The sequence below is a fragment of the Symphalangus syndactylus genome, chromosome 1, assembly GCF_028878055.3.
Source record: "Symphalangus syndactylus isolate Jambi chromosome 1, NHGRI_mSymSyn1-v2.1_pri, whole genome shotgun sequence".
In the NCBI taxonomy this organism is placed as follows: Eukaryota; Metazoa; Chordata; class Mammalia; order Primates; family Hylobatidae; genus Symphalangus; species Symphalangus syndactylus.
The window spans coordinates 150,861,579-150,887,857 of NC_072423.2; the positions used below are offsets into that span (position 1 = coordinate 150,861,579).

The 26,279-nt window shown below is 44.2% G+C and overlaps 1 protein-coding gene across 13 annotated transcripts in view; it reads right to left on the reverse strand.

The window, feature by feature from the left end:
* Positions 1-26,279, reverse strand: part of MSRA (methionine sulfoxide reductase A) — a 376,185-nt gene that overhangs the window by 114,984 nt on the left and 234,922 nt on the right. For 12 of the 13 annotated variants that reach the window (XM_055288662.2, XM_055288670.2, XM_055288644.2 and 9 more), the window contains one exon: positions 9,788-9,892. The exons of the other annotated variant lie outside the window; for it this stretch is intronic. In XM_055288662.2, coding sequence (XP_055144637.2) covers positions 9,788-9,892 — 105 coding nt within the window. The remainder of the gene's footprint in view (positions 1-9,787; positions 9,893-26,279) is intronic. 13 annotated transcript variants of the gene reach the window in all.

Sequence of the window (26,279 nt, forward strand, 5' to 3'; positions counted from 1 at the left end):
TGGGTCAAGCGCTGGAATTGTGCCAATCACTCCCTCTACGTCCTTAATAAGGCTCTCAAAGCTCACATTTTCTGGGATTAACAAGTTTCCTCAGAATAAAGATATATTTAATCCTCTGCTTACCTGTCTGGGTTCCTGTGTTGCCTTCCATTTTAACCTGGTTAATTCCTCATAGTTCTCTCAGCACTTTGATGTGATGCTTTATATATATAGTTGTATTTTATTCAACATTTGGAGCTGCTTTCAGTGGGCAATTTGGTCTGAATAATTCAGCCTGCCATTCTCCTGGAACCTAGAAATCCTAGTTCCTGCCAGTGTTATCAGCTCTGATTTTTCTCTGACCCAATTCAGTACTCTTTTATGTGAAGTCTAGTAATTCTTCTGACTTCATTTCTTTTTATCGATTTCATACCATTTCAGCAATTTATTCAAATTCTAAATGACCTAACCATTACTATCTAAGATATGTGAAACTCTTCCTGGCTAAAAGTTTTCAAAAGCCTGATTACTTGAACTTCTTCATCTTGCAAATCCTTAACAGGATTATAAAATTGTAATGGACATCACAAAGAGTTTAAAATCATCAGATAATGTGCTGCTGTTTCCAGTGGGTCGTGTTTTCTTCTTTCTGATAGAATGTGTAGCACTGTGGGGCCATGTGCCACCCAACAGAAAGAGCCTCAGGCTTCGAGTTTAGCCCTAAGTCCAAATTCCACCTCTGTCAAGCAACATAGTAAGTGGCTTGTGGCAAATCATGTCACCTCTCTGGGCCTATTTGTTCCTCTATAAAACGGGTCTAACGTTCATAGGTTGCTTTAAGGATCAAATGGGATCACGTACACATGAGCACTTAGCATCCTGCACAGCCCAGGAAAGACCTTCAGTAAGAGTCTGTCACTCAGCATGCAGCCACCAAACCCTTTTAACAAGGCAAAGGAAAAATGTTAAATATAAGCTTTATAGCATTATATGACAGAAGGATTTAAAAGTGCAAATAACACTTTTGCAAACAACAAAGATACTATGAACACGTATGATAACTTGATACAAGGGAAAGTGTGACTGAAAGAACAATTAATAAAAATATCAGTTAAATTCTTTGTTTCATTTTTCTCTGTTTCTGATATTCTTAAAAGAATGAAATCCCTTTCAGAATTCATAATGCTGGGTTTGGGTCGCTTTTGCATTTTATATGTGTGCAGCTGTTCCTCCACTCCGAGTCTGCACATCTGCTCATTAGCAATACAATATCATTCCCACTGTCTAATTATTTGCAGATGATAGATTCCTTGTATATGGTCTAAAAAAGGATAGTCCTTCAAAACTGGTGACTTATTTTAAAAAACTAACTTCAAAGGGTCAGCACAAGGAAGTTCAGATATTAATCTGGCAAGTTCAAACATACGAACGACAGTATTTTATTGCCAAGTTGATGGGGAACAGAAGGAAAATACGATTTGTCTCCCTTCAATGAATGTTTCCCAGTAGACAGCACAGGGCACCTGCTTCTCCACAGCGCACCTGTAAAGAGGCTCGGGAGCCAACCTCCTGAACACGGAGTGGACCTATCCCACCCGATTCCCTGGGACCACCTGGAAAAAACTCATCTGGAGCAGGGCTTTGTGGTGACTGCACACGTCTGGCAGGGGAGCCCGTGCAACCCAAGGACACCAAGTAGAAAAGAGTCCTTGGAGGCTCTCTAGTTCCAAGCACAGGCTGAGGAGCCCCACAGAATCCCCAGCTCATGGTAAGGCCAGGATGTGTGGTCCCAGGGCCCCAGGAAACCCAACAGCATAGACGGTGCAGCCCACGGGGGCAAACCAGACCAAGCCTTCTGAGGACAACTGGGAGCTGTGCTGCAGGTGGAAAGGGGTGAAGAGGAGCTGATTGAGGATAAAGGGTGTGAACCAAGAATAGGAAGCCATCAGGGGTAATCAGAACATGAGCTGAGGAAAAATGATAGAGAACAAGCAGAGAAATACTGGGATTCACGAAAGAACAAGACAAACAAACAGCAGCTGGTGGAAGCGGCCCTTCCACAGGCGGCATGAGCACGACAGCTATTAGAGCCAGTGCTTATTCTGCACCAGGCGCCACGCTCTGCACAGCAGGCTCCGCTCCCGTGTGCGCCCCCACACTGAGAAGGCACACACTATTACAGATGCAGAAACAGGGGTTCACTCACTAGCTCAATGAGCAAACATTTAATACAAAGCCCACCTTCTAGAGGACTCAGAGAATAAGCAATAAACAAGTAAACACATGATTTTACCTCATGATGAGAGGAAGGAAGGAGAGGACGATGGTACAGAAGTTCATGGGGGTGAGGGCTGGGTGTGCTACTTTAATTAGGGTGGGCAGGGAAGACCTTTCTGAGGATGACATCTTCAGCTGAGACTTAAAGGAGAAGGAGCCGGTCACTTAGCTCCTGCTCTCCCTGACCCTGGAGCAAGGGAGAGCAACATTTACTAAGCACCCCTTAGGGGTTAGTCTTAGCGGTAGATGTTTTATAATGCCAATTGCATTTAATCCTGACTATAACCCTATGAAGTAGGGATCACTGACTTTGCTTAGCACAAGAGAAGCAACGAGGTTCCAAAGACTTGCATTCTTGCCTAATGTTGGTGGCAGACCAAGAGGTATGGACAGGCTAAGCAGCAGGTGCAGTGTGCGAGGCAAGAAAGAGCTCAAGTCTTCTAGGAATGGAACAGATGAAGGCCACAGTAACTGAAGCGCAGTGAGCATGGATGGGGCAGAGTCTGGGGAGAACTCTGGTATGAGCCAAAGTTGCAAAGGCAAGCGGCAATCAGGTAATCCCAGGCCACACTGGCCACTGTAAAGAGTCTGGATGTCATCCCAAAGAGACTGGGCAACCAGCAAAGTGCTTTAAGCCAGAAGGGGCCAAAGCTGGTTTTGTGTTTTTAACAGGGCATTATGGAGCAGGGAATGAGAAAGGGTGATAAAGGCCAGTTAGTAGACTGCTGGAGGACCTAGGTGGTCATGTGGATAGAGAGAAATGAGGCCTGTCCGCACAGCGAGTGCTGGGCCGATCTGGTTCACAGTCATGACGTCTCTGACCCCAGGGTCCATGCTCTTAACAACAGGTTTGATTAAAGACGTTTTAATTAAGGGAACACTGTAATTAAGGCTTTCAGAAGGGTGACTGGGAGTTCATCACTAGCTTATAGTTGAAGGCTGTGTTAGTCAAGACATAGGTTCAGCTGCTGTAGAAAATGAGAATAAGAAGCCTAAAATGATCCAAAACAGCAGTAGTTTAAACAAGAGTTCTTGCCTAAAGATCCAGCCTGGGATGGTGACTCTGGCTCCTCTGTCTTGCAGCTCTAGCAGGACAAGGGTCAGGCTCCATCCCTGGGCTTCATGATGGTCCACCACTTCAGCCCCATACTAACTTGTGGGAAGGGAGGAAGTGGAAGAGAATGCCCCTTCCTCTAAGGCCACAAACCCAGAAGCTGCACGCTGTCACTTCTACTCAGGCCCCCAGAGTCAGAATTTAGACATGTGGCCATACTTAGCTCTAAGGTGTCTGAGGGATTTTGTCTTTATGGGTGGCTGCACACCAGCTAAAATTTTTAAACTACACAGGTGGGGGAACCCCAATATTGGGGTCAACCAGCAGTCAGCCAGAGGCCTCTGCAGAGGCCACTGCTCCCCAAGGAGTATACCGGAGCAGTTCCATACCACAGTCCTCTGGGAAGGCTTGGAGTTGCCAGAAAAGGTCCACACATCCAACTGCGCAGTAGGCAACATCTAGAGCCTGGAGAATGCATTATGTGTACAAAAGTTCCATTTTCCAGAATTACATGACGTGGAAGTGGTGAATATAATAGGCACGCAATTTAAAGTATAATTAAATCCACAGTAGCATTTTAATATATTTGCTTTTATAAATATACTAAAAGCACAACTGTTATCATTGGAGGATCCATAAAAATGCGCATCCCGGCTGGGCGCAGTGGCCACATCTGTCATCCCAGAACTTTGGAAGGCTGAGGCAGGTGGATCGCTTGAGCCCAGGAGTTCGAGACCAGCCTGGGCAACATGGTGAAATCCATCTGTACCAAAAATACAAAAATAAGTTGGGCATGGTGGCATGCACCTGTCATCCTAGCTACTCAGGAGGCTGAGGTGGGAGGATGGCTTGAGCTTGGGAGGCAGAAGTTGCAGTAAGCCAATTGTGCCACCACACTCCAGCCTAGGTGACAGAGCAAGGCCATGTCTCAAAAAACAAAAAAAATGTGCATCCTCAGAAGAGGTCTTCCTAGTCAGGAAGCTTGGATTCCTCTAGTGTAGGAAAAAGAAAATAGACCTGAGCTTTAGATAGAGCTGTATCCAAATACTGCCACTAACATTAAGCAAGATTGTGAGTCTTTTGGAACCTCATTGCTCCTCTCCTGCTAAGCAAAGACAATGATCCTTACTTCACAGGGTTATGGTCAGATTTAAATGAAATTAACATTATAAAACATCTATCACTAAGACTGGCCCGTAAGAGGTGCTTAGTAAATGTTGCTCTCCCTTGCTCCAGGACTGAGGACAGCAACATGGGTTGCAATTAAGAAACCAGATTTAGTGGGTGAAGTCACACAAAACTGAAGAGTCTCTGCCTGGTGTACCTGTGGCTTGGCCCGAGGCACTCAGTCTGTGCCCCGCATCCTACACAGGACTAGGAGGTTTGAACTGTTATTCACGCGCAGCCCATGCTAGTTAGGAGAATACAGATCAGCCATGAAATGCTGGGAACCTGATCCACTTCTTTAGATTACTGTGTCAGCAGAAAGCTTAAGTAGGCTTTTGACCAAGGATCCACCAGCCTCATCACCACTGTCAGCACCAGCAAGGTCCCAGAAGACAACATAAACAAGGCTGAACTCTTTCCAAACAATGCAGGAGACACAAGAATCTCGGTGGGTAGAAAACCCAGACGTTAGTAAATGGAGGGTAAATACTTTCCCAGACAAAGAATCAAGGGCAACACAGATATAAGAAAAAATATAAAATTAAAATCTGATGGAATTGTATTGTTGTGTTGAGAAAGACGTAACAACAATACCTGGCACTAGCATGGCACCTTACCATTTTCATGTTATTTTCACACTATTTAATTCCTGTATCAGCCCATTAAGTCTGCAGTATAGACATTATTATCCCTTTTTTTGTAGATGAGAAAAATGGAGGTTCAGGTTGGGTAACTGTCCTGGCCAGAGTCATGTGGTTGGGAAGGGGCTAACCAGGGACCAGAACCCAAATCTCCTAAATCTCAGGCACCCACCACGTTGCCTCGAGACAGTGGGAGCCTGGGTACCCCATGGCCAGGAATGTGCACCTGCCAGTCTATCGTCAGAAGCCTAAAGGAACTATCTTCACTCCATGAGTAAGAAAGAAGGTCAGAATAGAACCTATTGGCTTAAAAAGTAGGATTCAAATGTTTCAGCAAAAGTAGAGGTTCTGTGGTAATTGGTAAATTAAAAGAAAAGACTATTCCACTTACTGACCACATGAGTAATGATGCTAGCATGTCTGTCATTCCTCCTTAGACTAATCCATGGAGTGGCATCCTCTTCAGACTCACTGCCTAGTGGCTGTGCAATAACAGGTCTCGGGCCTCACCTATACCTTAGAAAACCTACAGCTTCCAATCTCTCACTTACCAGCTTTGCTCCCTCGAAAATGGAAGAAGGCTAGGCGCAGTGGTTCACGCCTCACGGCCTGTAATCCCAGCACTTTGGGAGGCCGAGGCGGGCAAATCATGAGGTCAGGAGTTCAAGACCAGACTGACCAACATGATGAAATCCCGTCTCTACTAAATATACAAACATTAGCTGGGTGCAGTGGCGGGTGCCTGTAATCCAAGCTACTTGGGAGGCTGAGACAGGAGAATTGCTTGAACCTGGGAGGCAGAGGTTGCAGTGAGCCAAGATCATACCACCACACTCCAGCCTGGGCAACAGAGCAAGACTCCATCCAAAAAAAAAAAAAAAAAAAAAAAAGGAAAAAAACATATGGCGACTTCATCTAGATGTCCATTAGGGCAGATACTATGAGAGCTGCTTCAGCACCTTGAAGCAGGAAAGAACATGCTGAATGTTCTCTGTTTAGCCTATGCCATGAAGATCTGATTTAACTGACAGAGGCCTCTAAGCTTAAATTCTTGCTGTTTCTACTATAGTAAGACCATTGACATCACCAAGAATCTCCACACTTGCAAATATCAGTGTAGATACTGCTTCTCCTACAAAATGCAGTGAATTATAACTAAAAAAATTTAAGTGGCCCCTTCAAGTCCTTAATGACTTTACAAAAAGGTACTAAAATCTTTCAACACGCTAATTAAAATACATTTCTCTTGAGTCATACTTCTGTGGAAATCATGTTTCCTCGGCACATCTTCACATCAAATGTGAATGCCTTTTCAACTTCTACTCAAGTTTTGTCTTTTTGTTGATAAGCAATTCTGGCACAGGCTAGAGCATTGCTCAAGTAGTTTTAGTAATCACTTTTGTTTCTGAAAATAACCTGGAGTGGGCTACTGCCTCGCAGATCAGAACCACCACCAAATCCAACCTGCTGCTCTCTTTGAAAATGTCCATTTTCTGAGTAAGAACAGTCAGTCTTACATATCTTCACCACCCTCATCTTCTCCAGTGGCGGCTTTCTTTTCAAGACCAACTTTTACTGTGAAACGTGACAGGTTGCCATGTGACCTCAAGTAGAGAGTTAAGCAGCTATGGTCAGATGTGGTGAGTGAGTGACAGCCACGTTCATCTGTAGCCTGGGTCTCCCCTGCCTCTGGTCCATTCTTCAAGGAGCAGGCTTCAAATTCTGACCTTGAAAAATGACACTCGACATGTGCCATTGTTTTTGGACCTTCAGGGTTCCCTGGGAATATCAACCCCATTGATACCAGAGTTATCCTGAACTTATGGGTTGGTTATTGTTTGTTTTTTGCCTTTAATGTTCAAGTGCTAACACACACTTGTTTTAATGATTTCATGTTAACATTTAGTCTATGGTCTTATGTGCATTTATCTGTATGCTCACTTGATCTCAGCATATTGGAATTAATTATTTTCTTCCTATAGGAATATATTTTCCATGTGCATTAACCAAGAGGCTGGATACTCCTGTGTATCCCAGATGCCTTAGTGATTTAGCACACCTGGTGGCTAGGCACAGTGGCTCACGCCTGTAAATCCAGCACTTCGGGAGGCCAAGGAGGGTGGATCACTTGAGGTCAAGAGTTCAAGACCAGACTAGCCAACATGGTGAAACCCTGACTCTATTACAAATATGAAAAATTAGCCGGGTATTGTGGCGTGCACCTGTAATCCCAGCTACTCAAGACGCTGAGGCAGGGGAATTGCTTGTACCTGGAAGGTGGAGGTTGCAGTGAGATGAAATCACGCCACTGCACTCCAGCTTGAGCAACAGAGTAAGACTCAGTCTCAAAAAAATAATAAAATAAAAAACAAAAACAAAAAATAAAAGGGCACCTGGCAAATATAATGGGCATAAGATTGTTTGGATTGAATGGGTGGATTAGTAAGGATTTTTGTTACTGTTGCATGTAATAGAAACTAACAAACTAGCTTAAGAAAAACAAAGCTAGCAGAGCAGAGGTTCCTGAAGGAGGATCTCTCGCCCTTCCCTTAACTAACCAACATCCCCTGCCCTTCCTTACCTCTTCCTCATCTCTGGGAAGGCCACTGACCTGTGGAAGGAGATGGCCCATAAGAGACGCAGGAGGGTGGGGGCCATAGATTGGAAGGGTCCTGGGGCAGTCAAGGTTGCCCTGGTGTTGTCGATGAGTGGCTCTCTGAATTTAGTCACGAAGACTGGATCACGCTACAACCTTAGGCATGCCCTTGCCTTGTTTTGGTCTTCATACTGACACCTAGGATGTGTAGATCTGGAAAATCTTTTTTAACCCCAGAGACGCCACCAGTACAAACACAGAGTCCATGGAAGGCCAACTGATGAACAGAGAGGTGAGTTCTCCCAGCCCAAACCCTCATCATAGTAGTATTTCCCCCGAGGTTCAGGGGCCGGTATTAGCAACCCAATTAATCAATAAAGATGTGATCAAATGAAAGCATTTAAGAGAGGTATGGAGAGAGAAGTTGATGACAGACTTGGCCTTCTTTACAATTCTGCCAGGCCTGAGCCTAAGGAGATTCTATCAGGACATGGCACTACAGCTGGCCACATTAAAGGACACAGACCCGACCTGTCACCTACATGACTTCAGGCCTTGCCTGGGCCTCTGATACATGTCTTCACTGATAATTTTGGAGCTCTTATCATCTTCCTCTGACCGTTGACTTTGATAGTCAAATGGCTAAATGTCTGCTCCATCTGGATTGATGACTTACCAGAACGAGCGACTGGCTGTCACCACCCTGATTTATGATCCTCACTGCAGAGCTTCCTGCAGAATAAAAGCAATCTAGACCCACAGACCTGCCTTCCCACATGAAGTGATGTCCCATATCCCAAGCTAGGGTGACACGTGAACCTTCTGACTGGAGTGATCTTGTCCTACCAGTTCTTTCCCTACCCTGCCCCATACCTCATCCCTCTTCCACCAGGTACCTATTCCGCCATGTCAAACCAGACTTTGTTGTCATGGAAATCCTGCCCCTGGCCTCCTTCCTAGGCCCAGACCTCTAGGCCCCCATCTGCCCTGATAGATCTTCCTGGATCCCGAACCTGCCTCACCCTGCGTGAGTTTGGCACTTTGCTGCTCTTGCCTCATCTCTGAACTGTGCCCTCTGGCAAATCACCCTGGAATGGGATGGTTCTTAGAACCAGCACTCAGGACCCACCAACCTGTGCTGCTGCTACAGGCATATTAAGATTCCACCATGAAGCACAATATACATTTGGAGAAAAACTTCACTCGTCAAGAAATAACACTGCATATCCACTACACAAAAATCTGACACCAAAGGGAAAATACTTTCATGAAATACACTGACTGCCAAATGAAGAGCGTTTGTGAAAAACTACATCTATTACATAGGACTTTTCACTTCATAAGCTTCATAATATCAGATCATCACAATGGCAAAGCAGGGCCTGTAAGGCTCCTGGGATGCGATCTTGAAATTGCTTCATTATTGAATATTACAATGATATTTGCCAACATGGAATATTTTGCTGGTGTATGCATTCAAATAAAATTTCCAGCCACCATCGTTTATAGCCCAAATATATTAATATCTCCACATAACAAATTCCAAAGAGAACACATGAAATATTTAAATGAGCAAGCTTTGTGGACCTAGTGAATACTGCATTTTACCTTTATGTTCTTCTTTATCACCACAGACATTTTTTTAAAAAAATCAAACCTGATAACGTCAAAAGACGAGAAAGGCTAAACTCAGAGAAATAAAAAAACCATAAATCAGGAAAACTTTGGAGCTGCTGGAAAGACACTTTAATTTTGTAGACAAAAGACTGCATTAAGGAGGAATAATGCAATAATCAAAGGTGAACGGATCGCTATTGTCTGGCGTCTTCCTCTGTGGGAATTTTTTCACCCCTGACAGCTGTAAGGGGGGCAGGGGCGCCGAATGTGGCTGTGCCTTTATTCTCTCACCCTTTTTCTCCCCAGCCCCTCCTCTCCTCCATCAATAAATGTCTGCAATCATATTCTCGAGCTCCTGTGTGATTTCAAGGTTCATCTCTTCCATGCAGCTCAAACACTAATTATCCCAGCTGTAATTAGTAAGATAATTAAATACTGGCTCACTCATCACTCTACCTTGGGTCGGGTCGTGATTCTCCCAGAAGACCTTGAGCAGCTCCTCAAAACGGATGTGTTCTGGCTGGTACACCACTCGGACGACTTCTGCATGGCCAGTTTTTTCTTGGAAGAAACAAAACGTACAACCGAAATTTACTGACAACATCAATTTATTGCAAGTTTTTTGTTCACAACAAAACAACAGACAAAAGCTGAAACTTCTACCCTCTGAAGGAAGAATGGAAGCATGATTAGACTTTAGCTAACAGTCTCTCTCAAGGCTCTGTGTTACTCGTTCTTTTTCCATAGAAGCATACAATTTTCTTCCAGTGAGCTTGCTGCGATGACTTCTACATTGTGCTCTAATAAATTGTTTTAAGTTCATGAAAAAACAAACGTGGGTTTTCAGGTTTCTAAGCTCACTCAGGAAACCTTATGGATCCACCCTGACATAGCACTCAAGAATTGAAACTCTGGAAAGGGAAAGAGCCAATTTATTTTTATCATCACTCCATGCTATATGTAGTGAGCTCACCTGCACCACAGTGAGATGGTGCCAGGGAGAGAAACCTGTAAAAAACAGGCTGATCACTTGTTCACATGAGATCAGTGAGTTAAGGAGGGACATACTTGCTGTGCTGTTAACAGTGGGACAAGGGTCAGATTTAAATACCCAGTAGGGTGGTAAGTGTTTTCTCAGCCTAATTTGTCTCTGTGGTAAACAATGATGGTGGCATATGTCTCTTTGCAGGAGCTTCTGTAAGTAGGCCTGTTCTCAATGGTGGTCCTGGAGGTTCAGTGGATCACGGGTGGGTATTTGCAGTACTGCTTGTACCTGTGAAATTCATGTCCTTCTTTATCTTATAGTCTTAGAGTACGGCAAATAAGAGATCCCTCCGTACTGAGATCACTTGGCTATATAAATTTTTTATCTATCTGTTTTCACTCACCTTATGTGTAGTAAAGAATTTGGTGAGCTGGGCACGGTAGTTCCCTGTAATCCCAGAACTTTGGGAGGCCGAGGAGGATGCATCACCTGAGGTCAGGAGTTCGAGACTAGCCTGGCCAATCCGGTGAAACCCCATCTCCACTAAACAAAAAATTAGCTGGGTGTGGTGGCGGATGCCTGTAATCCCAGCTACTCAGGAGGCTGAGGCACAACTGCTTGAACCCGGGAGGAGGAGGTTGCAGTCAGCCACAATCACGGCACTGTACTCCAGCTTGGGCAACAAGAGCAAAACTCTGTCTCAAAAACAAAAAAAAAAAAAGAAAAGAAAAGAAGTTGGCCTTGCCCAAAGAGAAGTCTGGACTTTTGTCCTCAGCTTCTGGAAGATAATGTGTGTCATATCCAATGCTGGGCACACTAGGTCTCAGGATGGAACCAGCTACATCCAATTGTCCTAGGGTGAGAGTTGGCCATGCTACAAAGACCAACCATGTGAATTCAGACAGGAGCTTTGGATCATATGGTATCAGAACACCTGGAGACTGAGTTCAATCATGTGGGCAATCAATCAACCACTAGTATGCAATGGAGCAACAGTAAAAACTCTGGACATTGAAGCTCAGGCAATCTTCTCTGGTTGGCAGTATTCTGTGTATTGTTACACATAGACACCAGAAGGTCAGCACATCCTGACTCCAGGAGAGAAGAGAGCAGAAGCATTTGGAGCCCTCCCAGCCTCCACCTGATGCCTTTCTTTAGCTAATTGTGAGCCACATCCTTTCCCTGTAAGACACTGTAACCATGAGTATAACTGCATTCAGTGAGTTCTGCAAGTCCTTCTAGCAAATTATCAAACATGTGGGTGGTTTTGGGAATCCCCTGAACCGGCACCTTAATCTGCAAAAGTGTCTTCCAATATATTAATCATCTCACTTTAATTCTCACAACTGTCCAATGGTGCAGGTAGGGAAAGTAGAAATCCTCATTTTACAAACTGAAAAACTATGACACAAATAAGTTAGATTTGCCCAAGGTCACACAGCTAGTGAATTTCTGGGCCATAAGCTGAAAAACAAAAACATACCTTCTGACTTCTGGTCCAGGGCTCTAACCAATACATCAAAGGAAAGAGCACAAGGTGAACATTTGGAACATGAATCCAGAAAAGAAAAGAAATCTATTCATTATCTTTAATTTGATCTTTTTGTTAATATTTAAATTCGTTCTGATGGTAGAAACAGTATTTGCAGGTAACACTGAAGCTTAGAAAATGTGAGGAAGTATAAAAAAGAAAATACAGGCCAGGCACAGTAGCTCAAGCCTGTAATCCCAGCACTTTGGGAGGCCAAGGCAGGTGGATCACGTGAGGTCAGGAGTTCAAGACCAGCCTGGCCAACATGGTGAAACCCCATCTCCACTAAAAATACAAAAATTAGCCAGGCATTGTGGTGGGTGCCTGTAATCCCAGCTACTCGGGAGGCTGAGGCAGGAGAATCGCTTGAACCAGGGAGGTGGAGGTTGCAGTGAGCCGAGATCGCACCGCTGTGCTCCAGCCTCAGCAACAGGGTGAGACTCTATCTCAAAAAAAAAAAAAAAAAAAAAAGAAAAAGGAAAATACAAATCACCTATACTGCTGCCACAAAAGCACTATCAATAAATTTTATGAATCTCTTCCTGGGTGCCTACCAGATGTGTGCACGTGCGTGCGCGTGCGCACACACACACACACACACACACAATTTCTTCCACTGCATTCATTACAGCATGCTTTCCTCTCTTACCAGTATATTGGGAACATTTCTCTATGTCACTAAAACTTTTAGAAAACAACATTTATAATGAATACATGACTCTCCATCAGATGCTTGTCCAACTACTTACTCAATCATTCGTTGTCACTGGGCAATTAGACTGAAATATATTTTTATCCATAAATGTAAATATTTTTCCATGCTTCTGAAGCTGCCTCAAGCCTTAGTTATATAAATGGAATTTCTAAATCAATGTTTCTAAACATTTTTAAATTTCTTGATGCCTAGTTCCAAACTGCTTTTCAGTAAAGTTGACCCAGTTTTGTCTTTCCACTGGCAGCATTTTTGAGGGCCAGTCTCAGTCACCATTACAACATTTTTAATCCTTAGCACTTCATAGCTGGAAGATAGTATTCTATGGTTTTATTTAGGATGAATTTATATTATTAGCGAAGTAAAACATAAATTTCATGGTTATTAGCAATTTTAATGTGTTCTTTTCTCTAATTGGCATGTCCTTTTATACTGGATTAATTATTATATTAATATTTCATTATTAATTGGCTAGTCCACATAATTTTAATTCAAACACTATAGTCATTCAAGTTAGCATCTAAACAGATTTTATGCTAAAACATATGAAAAGAATAACAGTGGAGAGTTTGGGGAAAAGATACAGTAAGTATAATAATGTGATTGTAAAACCACTTTTGCTCTAGTTGAACATATTTTGTAATTTGAAATGTTTAAATAAGTGATTCAACTATATAAGCCTTAAAAATCTCTGAATATTAAAAATGGTAATACGCTATCAACATGACAGATATATTTGGCATGAAAAACATTGAAACCACACTAAAATATAAGCAAAAGATGTAAACAGGCTATTTCTTCTCAATTTACATGTATTTCTTCCTATGCGAAGAAATACATGTAAATTAAGACATGCAAAATGCCAACATTTTTAGTGATCAAAATGGAAGTAAATGCATATTCAAACACTAACATATTATCTGTTATTACATTTTATAAAATTGCTTAGAAGCATCTTAGTGCTGCTGAGGATACAATGAAATGGTGCCCTTACTTGGCTAGTGACAGGGTAAAATCACTAAATCTGTTCTGAAACCCCATGGGTGTATGTAGCAAGAGCCACAAAGATGCTCATTTACCTTGATTAAGTGATCCAGGAAATCCATCTCAAAGGCATAACTTCAAATAATAGAAAAGATATATACATGCACAAAAAATTCAGTCTGTCATTATTACAATGGTAGAATACCATAAGAAATACACAAGCCAAACAAAGGGAAACAAATATGGTATACTCCTAAGATGAAGTTTCATCGAACCATTAAAATACCACATATTTTACTATCCTGCACATAGTGAAAGCTGTCACTTTATTATTTAGTGAACCACAATTATATAGCAGCCACTTATCTACTTGATGCCATTTAATGCTCATAATTTTTTTCCTATTTTGATAAAATGAACGTAACATAAAATTTACCATCAGATTAAGTACATTCACAACGTTTTGCAATCATCACTAATCATCCAGCTCCAGAACTCTTTTCATCTCGCAAAACTGATATTCTGTACCCATTAAATACTAACTCCCCATTCTCCCTCCCACTGGACCCTGGCAACCCCCTTTTACTTCCTTGTCTCTATGGATTTGACTTCTCTAGGGACTTCCTATAAGTGGAATCCAGTATTTGTCTTTTTGTGACTGTCTTATTTAACTTGGCATAATGTCCTCAATGTTCATCCATGTTGTTGTATGTGTCTGAATTTTCTTCCTTTTTAGGGCTGAATAATATTCCATTGGGTGTGTTTTGTTTGTTTATCCATTCATCCGTCAATGAACATGTGGGTTGCCTCTACCTTTTTGCCACTGCAAACAATGCTGCTGTGAACATAGACATACAAACACGGCTCACAACGATTTTGCAACAGAGATATGGTTCGCATTAAACAGATGAGGAAATCAAGGTCTCCCTACAAGTTTTTTCACACAACAGTGAGGAGGTAGGAGGATTCAGTCATAAGCGAACCAGGTTTCAACGGGAGATGAAGCTCAACCTCCTACTATGACCTGAGCTTCTGAATGGAGAAACCTGAAGCCATGAAGTGACAACAGATGTCACACAGGCTGTGGCCCAGATGAGAAATCACAGCTGTGTGGTAACTGACACGAGGCTGTCAAGAATATTTTATGGGATTAGGCTCTTCTTTCATGACAGCAATATGGGGTCAGGAAAGATTTCCACTTCCCAGCAAACACTTTCAGACATAATCTGCCACTGACATTATTTGTGGAGAGGTTTAAAGAAGCTTGGTTGTTTAAAAGAAACTATTACCATTCAAATTCAAGATTCATTTGCCTTGACAAACAGCACAGTGATGCCCTTGCCAAACTCACCTTTAAGTTTCTTTACTTTATTTCTCCAAAGTAAAAGAACCTCTGTAAAAATACACAGTGCAAATGATCAAAAGGATTAAGGGACTCAGAACCACTTACGGAAATGCCCACACTTTACAAGAACCAGCCAACGTGCTAGGCTAATTTCATTCCAGAGACCAATCTGCAAATACTTTCTTGTGCTTCCAGAGATAAAAGGCCAGATCTTAAAAATACTTCAAGCCGTGTCTTCACATAACATCGTGCAAATAGCATGATAGATGTGACGTGCAAACATGCTTGTTAACAATTCACAGCAGCATTACAGGGGCTTTAACACTGTTGTTCAAAAATATCTTGAAAGAAAAAATGAAAAGGATGATGTCCTCTCTAAGCATCTCCCTCCACTGCCTTACCCCACAGCCCCACAGGAAGATGAACAAATGCTGAGGGGTTGATTAAAGGCAGTCACTGCTTCCAAGACGAAGCATCCAATCCAAGAAGAGACATACGAGCATGACCTGGGGCCAGGAAAATGAGGCATTCTGGGGTCATCTAGCTACATGGAAGCTAAGTCATCCATGCAACCAGGTGCCTTTAAAGAGAATCCCAAGATAAGTCAACCAATGTTTACAGTCCTCCCGCACAGCTTCCTATCCATGGAGGAAATGTCACCTTTGATTCTTCCAGGGTAGGATAATTAGATTTTGCTACTGTTGGGCTGCTGGGACAAGAACAAGAGAGCAAGGAACTGGCCCACGCAGTAGATCAGAACAGAAGAGAGAGCTGGTGAGCTGTGGTGAGATGCCAGCAGGTATTGGTGAGGAGTCAGATTGTTGGGGTTGGCCTCCTGGCTCTGCTGCCGGGCAACTGCATGACCTTGGCGGGGTCTGGGAGAGGAGGCAAAGCTGGCCCAGACCACAGCTCCCTGGCAAATGAGCCATGCCTTTCCTCGGGACCCACACCCATGCTGGGGGGCCTTTATCTACCCAACCACTCTGTGCACAGTTTCAACTGCAAACTGGGGGATTAGTGCCTGGCACATGGGATGTAAGTCTCTACATCTTGTATTATTCTCACTTGTATTATCATAATTATTCTCTAATCAGCCATGATGACATGGGGAAAAACTGGAATACAACTCACAAGAAGTAGCTTAAACCATCATTCCAACACAGAGTTTAATACCTTTTCGACTGATCCCGGGTGTCCTACTTTTTTAGATGAGAATAAAATATCTCCGTGACAAAACAAAGACTAAATAAGGTCATCTGTGGGAAAGTGTTTGGGAAGTGTAAAGCTCTCCATACACAAACACAAGGTTTCTACTGTTATTGCTATTAACCTTTTGTGTTTCCTTACAATGGATGCCACCCCCATTAGGGTCTCCTTCTTATCAAACTGAATTTTACCTCAGTAAGTGTCTAACTCCAGTTTATTCATTCATTCATTCTTCATTCATTCTAGAAGTCTCAGCTGTGTATACTACTGGTCTGGGGACTGAGCTTCCTCTGTTGGAGACTGCAGCTCAGCCTGCATCCACACCCTAGAAAGGCCCAGATTCTCACTCTTTTGATGAAGTGGCAAAAGGGAAAAATCGCATTTCTCAAAGCGATTACCCAGTTTAGAATCAGAATTTTTCTCATTCTTTTTCTTTTCTAGTTTCTTATTAAGCCAGGTGGAATGAGCAAGTGTTTAATCCAGGCAGAAAGACACCTCCGGAAGTGGGGCTCCAGGACCAAGAGCTGAGGCTGGAATCTTGCCTCCCTGTTGAGGCTGTTTCCCATGGCACCCTGTCAACGATTTCCTCTGACAAGAACCTTAGTCCACCAGAGTCCATGAGACCTGGGAGAAGGCAGAGGCACCGGGGCTGAGCTGGAGGAGAGGCTCCCACTGCTGGCTGGGCTGCAGATGCAGAGTACAAGGCCACCTTTCCAGGGGGTGCCAAGTGACCACAGGCTGGGACAGGCTGCCAGCATCCTGGAACATATGTGCAACTCAGACTGGAGTTGAGAATGACATCCCAAGTTCTCCATAAAAATGGTGGTGCTTCCCCAGCAGGGAAGCAGGTCTTATGTAGAGGAGATTTGGGAGGGAGGCCGAGCAGAGCCATCAGAACCAACAGCAGCTCGGCCTGTGTGGGGTCCCGGGTGGGGCTCATCTAGACGGACCAAGGGGGCCTCCAAGGGTGACTGGGCCAGCAGCCCCGGCCCACGTGGTGTGTGTAGATCCCCAGGTCCCTGTGTGAGAAGGAAGGAGTAAGAATGACAGCAGAGCTTATGTCTTCTGGAGAGGCTTGGTGGGGACAGGAAATAGGAAATGAGAGAGGCAGTGCAGTGTGACGGTCCCCCAGCAGGTTCCTTAAAGATGTGTGTCCACTGCTTGAGCCTTGAAGTCAGGTGGAGCTGAGGCCATGGTGCCCAGCTGAGGAGCAGGCATCCCTGAGAACCCAATGCCCTGGAACGTATCTGAGAACGTAGCAAGACAAGCAGTCTCACTGCCCAAACACAGTAGGCAAAGAGCCAGGAAATTAGCTTAAAGAGAGTTTAGAGATGGGAGCAGCACGGATCTCTGGAGCTGTCCTGCCGCCCAGGAATGCCCAGGATGTAAGTCCTAATAAACTCATCTTTCGCGAAGCTGGACTCGTCCAAGTCATTCTTCGGTATCTCAGCAACCTCCCAGTTTGGGGGAAGGTCTTTCTATTCAATCCAGGTTTTTCTCATACCAGAGACACAGAAATGAGGCCCACAGGCAAGACCTGTGCACAAAGCCCCCGCCCCTCCAGCCCCAGTGCTCAGGGTTCCTGGACTCTCTGTGCTGCTGTGGCGAGGGTTAGGGCAGGACAAACAACTGGTTCCTCGGAAAACAGCACAGCTGAGTGGGTGCCCCTCCGATGTGAACTGGGCTGTGCTGCAGCCCGCAGTGCAATGAGAGCCCTGTGCAAGCAGGTCGGTCACACTGTTCCCCCACGTCCCCACCAGCCACAGACTGCCACATTGCAGTCAGCAGGATGCCTGTCTAGACAGATGGCTGGGCACTACCCAGATCCAAGGAGCATGGAGTGGAGAGTTCAAGAAGTCGGCTTAGGAGCCAGAGTGCCTGAGTTGGCATCCTGGTCACTTAGCAGCTGTGTGACCCTGGCAAAGCTCCTTCCTCTATGGGCTTTAACTTCCCTACCTGCAAAATGGGGACATCGATAGCGCCCACCTCAGGGGACTGTCATGATGATTAGCTCAAAACTCCACGGGAGGCATCTGAAGAGTGTGGCCCAGCATAGGCAGAATAACTCAGCCAGTATCACCTTTCTTCATGGCAGCGTTGCTAGCATCATTTGACTGCTACTATGACTTGGTTCCCAATGTCCTTGGTCAGGGAATCTATGTCTAAAAGTTTCCCAAAATCATTCTTTTTAAAAAATTTTTATTTATTTATTTAGAGATAGAAGAGTCTCACTCTCTTGCCCAGGCTGGAGTGCAGTGGTGCAATCTCGGTTCACTGCAACCTCCACCTCCCAGGTTCAAGCAATTCTCCTGCCTCAGCCTCCCAAGTAGCTGAGATTATAGGTGCATGCCACCATGCCTGGCAGATTTTTGTATTTTTAGTAGAGATGGGGTTTCACCATGTTGATCAGGCTGGTCTCAAACTCCTGACCTCAGGTGATCCTCTCACCTCAGCCTCTCGAAGGGTTGAGATTACAGACATAAGCCACCATGCCTGGCCCAAGGTGATTCTTAATGGTAAGGAAGGGTTGTGAACCACTGGTCTAGAGCACCGCAGATCCTTTAGTAGCCAGCTCTCAGCCTGTGCTCTTCTCTGTGCCAGCACCCGCTGTCCCAGTCATCAGGAGACTCACAACAGCCCCAGAGGGCAAGGAGGAAGAGAGGAAGGAAGTGAGGGGGAAGGAAGGGAGGGAGGAGAGGGAAGGGGAGGAAGCAGGAGGGGAGAAAGGAAACAGGAAAGGAACCCTTTACAGAGACCTGCAGTACCGCTGAGGAGGAGGTCAGGGAACAGAGACACGTCAGACCTTTCTTTACTGTCCAGGAGATGATTCCCTAGTAACAGTCAGCACAGTGCTATCCGCTAGCACACAGCACTCATTAAACATCATGCATTGTTCCAAGCTCTTGATGTGTATGGACGAAGTTAACCCTCGTAAAAACCCTGAATACGTAATAGTATTATTCCCATTTTTAGAGGAGGAAACTGAGACACAGAGAAGTAGAAAAGCTCATCCAAAATCATTCAAATATCAAGTGGGGGAGGCTGGACTGGGGCCCAGGCTAAGATGCTCAGAGATGCAGATGCCTGGAGGACAGCATTGGTGGGCGCTAAGCAGTCACACGCATACCAGGACATCAGATGCACACGGAGGAAGCGGCCACGGTTGATGACTCGTAGTACGGGGAGGGCATCCAAAGCAAGAGCAGGAATCTAAATGGAAGCAGTAGCTCATCTTTGTTGCTGCAAAGCCACAAAGTGGCTCATGAACTTACCCGCACACCTGGCCACCATGGGAGCTACTTAGCTGGCCCACCATAGGGATGGCGCGCCCCTGCTGCAATCCTATAGGGACAGGAACCTCAGCCTCTGCCTTCAGACAGTGTCCTGTGCCCCGCAAAGCCTCTAGATCCACAAACTCACGTCGGCATTGCAGCCATCCTTGGCCACTGGGGTGAATGCTCCTATGTCCATTTTACCAACAGGAAAGCCAAGGCTTAGAGCTCACGAGGGACTGAGACAACCCCAAGCCTAGCCAGAGGCCAACAAGCCCTTCTCCCTGCTGCTTCTTCACACCTGTCATCTCTGTCCCCTTCCCTGAGGCCTACAGGAGCCCTTGGCTGGCCACTAGAGCCCTCCATCTCTGGTATGACAGCAACCTGGTTTCCCCCACCCTCCCCAGGCCAGGCTAACTCCTCACACCCACCACCAGCTCCTGCTGTCCCCAGCCTGTAGGGCTCGCCCGCCAAGCCCTCTCTGCCCTCAGTGTCGCCCCAGCTCCTGCTGTCCCCAGTCCGCAGTGCCCCAGGCTACCCACAGTTCAAGCCCTGCCTGCTTTCAGGGTCCCCTTGAGTCTTGCTTCCTCCAGGAGGCTTCTCTGAGCTGGGGACCCCAGGAAGAGGCACCGTGCAGGGAGAGAGCCCAGCCAGTGCGATTCTGTGGGACTGACTTTGTCAGAGCAGGGCTCCTCCACTGAGTCACCTCCCCTGGGGTCCCCCAAAGGGTGGCTGTGAAGAGGACCAATGGTGGAGGAAACAGGCAGTTCAGCAATGGCAGGGAGAGGAGATGCAAAAAGTGCTGTTTCCCTCCACACCTGGCCCTGCCACCCTGTCTTATTCCACTTGGGATCAGTCCCATGAGGTGCAACACCTGAGTGCTCAGTGCTTACAAGTGTGTGCTTAGTGACAGCGGCTCTCCTCTGTAGGCCCCAGGACTGGGCATGTGATGTGACGTTAATAAAGACGTATGGGCCGGAGGAGCCCTTGTGCTGGATCTGCCCACCACTTACTTATCCTTCATCTGGATGGGGCATCTATATGGACCCCAGCGCCATTCACCTGCCAATGACCAGTCCCTAGATGGAATCCCACATGTACACTGTGCTCCAACTGTCTGTCCCTAACCACCGAATTCTACACAAACCTCACTACAAATCCTAAAGTAGACGTGGCTACTATGCAGACAAAGGTATTAGACACAGCTAATGCAAATAGAATACTTTACTGTATGGGCCAGCACTGTTATATTTATTAATTAATAAATACTGATCAAATGCCTGCTAAGCTCCATGCACAGTGCTGAGCACTGAGGATTTCACAGTGGCTAATGTAACGACGGCAACAACAAACCACCTTGTGCCATGGGAACTGCCTAGAGTCGGTGTCCAGGTAAGAAACTGCTCTTTAAAATAAAAAGACTCAACTTAGCTTATTTATCCTATAAGCAAGATGGAGGGGAGAGGGAGACACAATAATTTTTTTTTTCATTAAATAAAAACCATTCTTCAACCTCCCTCATCCTTTCCCTGCCAACCAGACTTATCCAAACCGTTAAACCAAATCAAAGAGCACACAAAATGATCCAGGTGTTTGAAGGGAGAAAGGGGCGACGGTGGGTGAATAATACCTCCCCTTTTCCCACACGAGATTCAAAACACTACTTTTCTCTTGCTAATTAACTACAAAGAGGTAAGATGTCAGCTCGGTTTCATCTCCAGCTCCCGCGGATAGAAAATGTGATTTCCAACAATGTACTCATTATAAAAAAAAAATCCTAATACATCAAAATTGGATGCCCTGTGGAGTTCATTATAGGATTTGAGGAGTGTCTATACTGTCATTTTATCTTGGCTTTTTTTTTCTTTTGTCTCATTCGTCACTTAACGTGTCCGATGAGAAACATAAGCTTTAAAAAGCATCCTATTGATTGAAAAGTAGAAAAAAATACTGGTGGAGCAACTGTGAATTTTTTTTTGCTGTTGGCCCGCCATGGGGAGACACGATGGAGAATTTATGATCCTCTGGTGTATATTTTACACAGACATATCCTTCAGAGATTATGCTCTCAGAGGAGTGCCATAAACACAGCTCAGTACTTGATCAAGAAAGTCTTCAAGAAAGCAGTCAATGGCAACCATTAATTCTTTGTGCACCGGAGGTTTCTAACTGGTACAAAGAAAACGAGTAGGTAGAAGTAGGTAACTAGGATAGCAGCGAGCCACTCCCTAGTTTCTGTATCCAGCCTGCTGATTACAGAGGCTGGCCTTCACACCCAGTGCTAACCCTCTGACCTGGATTTTCCAGAATAAGAACGGTATGAAAGGACCTGTGCCCATTTTCTAGACTGGCATCAAACTCCCACTCTGCTGTGAAACGGGCAGGGATGACAAGATACAGGCAAGACCAATCTGTCAAACAGGGACCATGGTATCCTTGCAGCCAAGAGAACCAATGCAGTTTATTAAATGGCCTTTTAATATTAACAAGAGTATTGCGCACTGAGAAACTATGATTCCTTGACGCTACTGAATTATACCACCAAGTTTAAAAAGAGGACTATGTGTACCTTGTTGTCAGTAGGCTACACAAGAAGAGTGGTTCACAATTTAACGCCTTAGAATTCCTTGTGGAACTCTGAAACATACTCTCACACCTCCCCCTCGACCCCACCAATGGAAATCTGATACAGGAGAGCTGGGGCAGGCCTGGCATATGTATTCTCACAAAGCCCCATAGGTGCTTCTGATGCAAAGCTGGGAAAGGAACCACGAACCTGGGCATTTGATCTATGTGTCTAAACCACGAAGGAGGAAATGGACAGAAGATTTTTTTTTTAACAAAGTCTCGGAATTGTAAGTTACCCAAAAGGTCATCTAGCCAAATGGCACACTATACAGTTTAGCCCACTCCGACCTCCAGATGACCATTTCAAGACAGGGCACTCTCTACTTCTCAAAGTAGGTCATGCCACTATTGGGATGTCCTAATTGCTAGAAATCCATGCCTTTATTAAGTCAACTTCTGCCTCCTCCTATTCACAGTCCAAGCAGTGCTTCTTGGGACCTGCTCACTCCTCCACGATGGGTTTTAAGAAGGTTGAAGGCATTTACTACGGCCAAGTAAATGGCACCGACTTTGGAGTCTGAAGAACTACATTGAGTTCTTCTACATTTGAGGGCATAATCTGCTAGAGAGGCCACTTAGCTTCTCTTAGCCACAGGCTGCTCATCTGTAAAATGGGCATACTAATATCTGTCCCATCAATCTTAGAAGACGGTTAAGAGCAATAACACACATAAAGGGGAAAGCATAAAGCACTTTAGGAACTTACCAGTGGTAATCAAATCTATGATATTATTACTAGTTCTTACATTTCCATATACTCCAAATAATAATGATCAACCATGGCATCACAGAACTTCACTATGAGATGCCCGAAGCTTTCAAACATTTAGGATCTATGTTAGTACAAACAGAACGACATGGACTGCTCTCCAAGCAAAGATAGGTTTCTCTGGGTAAGCTGTCAAGGGTAGGTTTTCCTAAAACTGTCTGTGTTCCACATCAGAGTTAAAAGACAACTAGAGAGGCCCTACAAGCACGATAATAGAAGGGGTCTTTGAAATCAAGTCCAATATTTTTTCATATTCTTCAAAAACTATTCTAAACTCTCCATGGGATGGATGAGAAAAGGCACTCCACACCATTTGATAGCACAACAGGGTGACTATGGTCAATAATTTAATTGTACATTTCAAAATAACTAAAAGAAAATAAATGGATTGTCTGTAACGCAAAGGATAAATGCTCGAGGGGATGCAGACCCCATTCTCCATGATGTGATTCATACGCTCTGCATCCTGTATCAAAACAGCTCAGGTACCCCATAAATATATATACCCAGTACCTTGATACATAAGATAATACACCTATCATCTCGTATACCCCATAAATGTACCTACTATGTACACATAAAAATTAAAAAGGAAGCCGGGCGCAGTGGCTCACGCCTGTAATCCCAGCACTCTGGGAGACCGAGGTGGACAGATTATGAGGTCAAGAGATCAAGATCATCCTGACCAACATGGTGAAATCCCGTCTCTACGAAAAATACAAAAATTAGCAAGGCGTGATGGTGGGCGCCTGTAAACCCAGCTACTCCAGAGACTGAGGCAGGAGAATGGCTTGAACCTGGGAGGCAGAGGTTGCAATGAGCTGAGATCGTGCCACTGCACTCCAGCCTGGCGACAGAGCGAGACTCCATCTCAAAAAAATAAGATAAAGTAAAATAATTCAAAAAGAAAAAAGGAAAAAAAAAGAAATGGCACTCCTATTGAATCTTACCACTTCAAACACTGTGGCTGCTTGCACCATTTTTGCCAGAGAGCTACTTCACGTCATCCAAAGAAAATGAAAATTGCCTATTCATTTTGCACATTAGCCACATTATACCTGCTTTCTAAGTGTATATGGTAGTAACATGTTCTCCCAACTTGGAGAGTACATTATTTACAAATATCTCACATAGGAATGATGTGGCAGGATCGCTCAGGAAGCATGGCTCTACCTAAACTATTAATAATAAATGTAAGTATATTTTTAGTCTAAATATTTTTGAAAAAATGGGACTAAGAACCAAGCCTGCAGATTTGTTTATAACTTACACCCACACCGAAATACTGTTGGTGGTCTGAGGAAAGTCTTGGCCTTGCCTCCCAGACAGTGCCAAAAGCATCAGTTATTTTACAGCACCCCCCGCCAAAAAAAAATCAATCCAACAGCTTTATCTTAAAAGCACGCCAACAAGACAAGCAACTGAGGCTTAATAACTTTATAAGCGACTATGTAAATATCAAATAGAAACTCTTTAGAATATTTGCACAGCACCAAACCAGCTGATTCTATAAACTGAGTCACGCAGTCTACTTCACGTTTTCTCAATAAGGGTGGTGTCACTTCAAGGGAGCAAAAATCGGTCCCTGGGGAACAAAAACATCTTACATATGAAAATGGCTATGGCTTCTAAAGGACCACAGTAACTAGTGGTATATAGTATATCTGTGGTATTAAATTTAACGGAAGGGGAGTGGGGTGTATAGTAACTAGTGGTATATAGTAAATCTGTGGTATTAAATTTAACGGAAGAGGATTGGGGGAGACAAGAGAGAAATGTCTAAAAAGGCCGCTTAGGGTGACTATAATTTTTTAAATTTTTTTAAAGCCTGAAAAACAGTAGTCTGATTCAATCAAATATCAGTACAGTCAAAACGGTGACCAAACCAACTATAACTCCAGCCTCATTTTCACTTTTGTATGGGGCTCCTAACAACATCACAACCACAGGAGGGATTCATTCACTAAGTATTTACTAAACCCTAGCATGAGCTCTGAGCTCTCTCTGGGATGCAGCCAAAACAGGATTAAGACAGGTCCTGACCTCAAACAGCTCACAGTCTAGGAGGGCAGAGAAACAAGCAAATGGCAACTCCAGAATGAAGCAATTACTGCTAGAGAAGGGTATTCTCAGAGTTCAGCGACCCAGCTTGAGAACACAGAGACGACTTTACAGAGGAAAGGGTGACTCTAGTGCTCTACCATGGTCCCCTGACCCCTGGGTCTCCCTTATTCTTGGCAACTTCACACCTGTAGGATATCCAGCTCTGAAACAAAAATGGAGAGCATTCAGCTAGACTACATGCCTTTGCCTGTCGTTATTTTAACTTATGAGGCAAACAAAGCCCTGAGCAAAAATTCACCAGACCAAGACACTAATAGTAAGTCCTACGCATGAGAACAGTGTGTGTCTCAAAGGCTCCCTCTCTCAGTAACAAACACCAGAGGCCCCAATTCTGGACATCAGGTAGCTTGTTCTGTATTATTCCGAACTCTACTCTGTAAGCGTGGGATGATGATGATGTCTTAGATTGGTGTAACACTTTTGTAGCTCATAAAATGCTTTCATATGCATTAATTGCCTATTAAATCTTCATGGGAACTCCATGTATTATGATGTCTGTTTCACATTTCAAAGATGAGAAAAATAAGCCTCAATGAGGCCAAATTTGCTTAATTCAGGTCATTCAGGGCCCAGCAGGTTTGATTCCATAATTTCATGCTTTCTCCCCATAAACACTGGAGCTAATGGTAACTACTAAATTACTGCTACCAATGGCTTTGTATAGATGCAGATTCGGCTGTAATTTGATTGATACTGGGAATCCTTTAGGTTTGTATAGTAGATCTCTGATGATGGTCAGTAATTAATGTAGGAGCCCCAAGACATGCCCTGAGGAACACACCAAACATTTCAACAATGAAGTGCTGGGAAACTGTGCCAAGGGCATTGGCACTGTAGCCAGAATATTTGATTTGAATGAATCGCTTAACCTCTCTGAGTCTTGACTTCCTTGTCGGCATAGCAGTTATAATAAAAATGCCAAAAAGGTATGCTATAAAAATTACATTATACATGTGTGTGCAAGCACACACACAGGCTTTAACTATAAAGTGTGCTCATACTTAGTTTCTCTACTCATTCTCTCTGTCCCAGCCTGACAAGTCAGGAACTCAATACATGTGAGCCTTCAATCTTGGCTTGAAGCCACTGATAGGAGAAATCTAAAGACATGGGATACACTGAGCCTGCTCTTAGGGAACTCACCCAAACACTGAAAACACACGACAGAAAGTATTAGGTGCCATAGGAGGGGCATAGACAAGTGCTTTGGTTTAATGGAGACAGTATATCTAGCTGGATGTTTGTATTAGTCTGTTTTCATGCTGCTGGTAAAGACATACCCAAAATTGAGCAATTTACAAAATAAACAGGTTTAATCCTACTTACAGTTCCACATGGCTGGGGAAGCCTCACAATCACAGTGGAAGGCAAGGAGGAGCAAGGCACATCTTA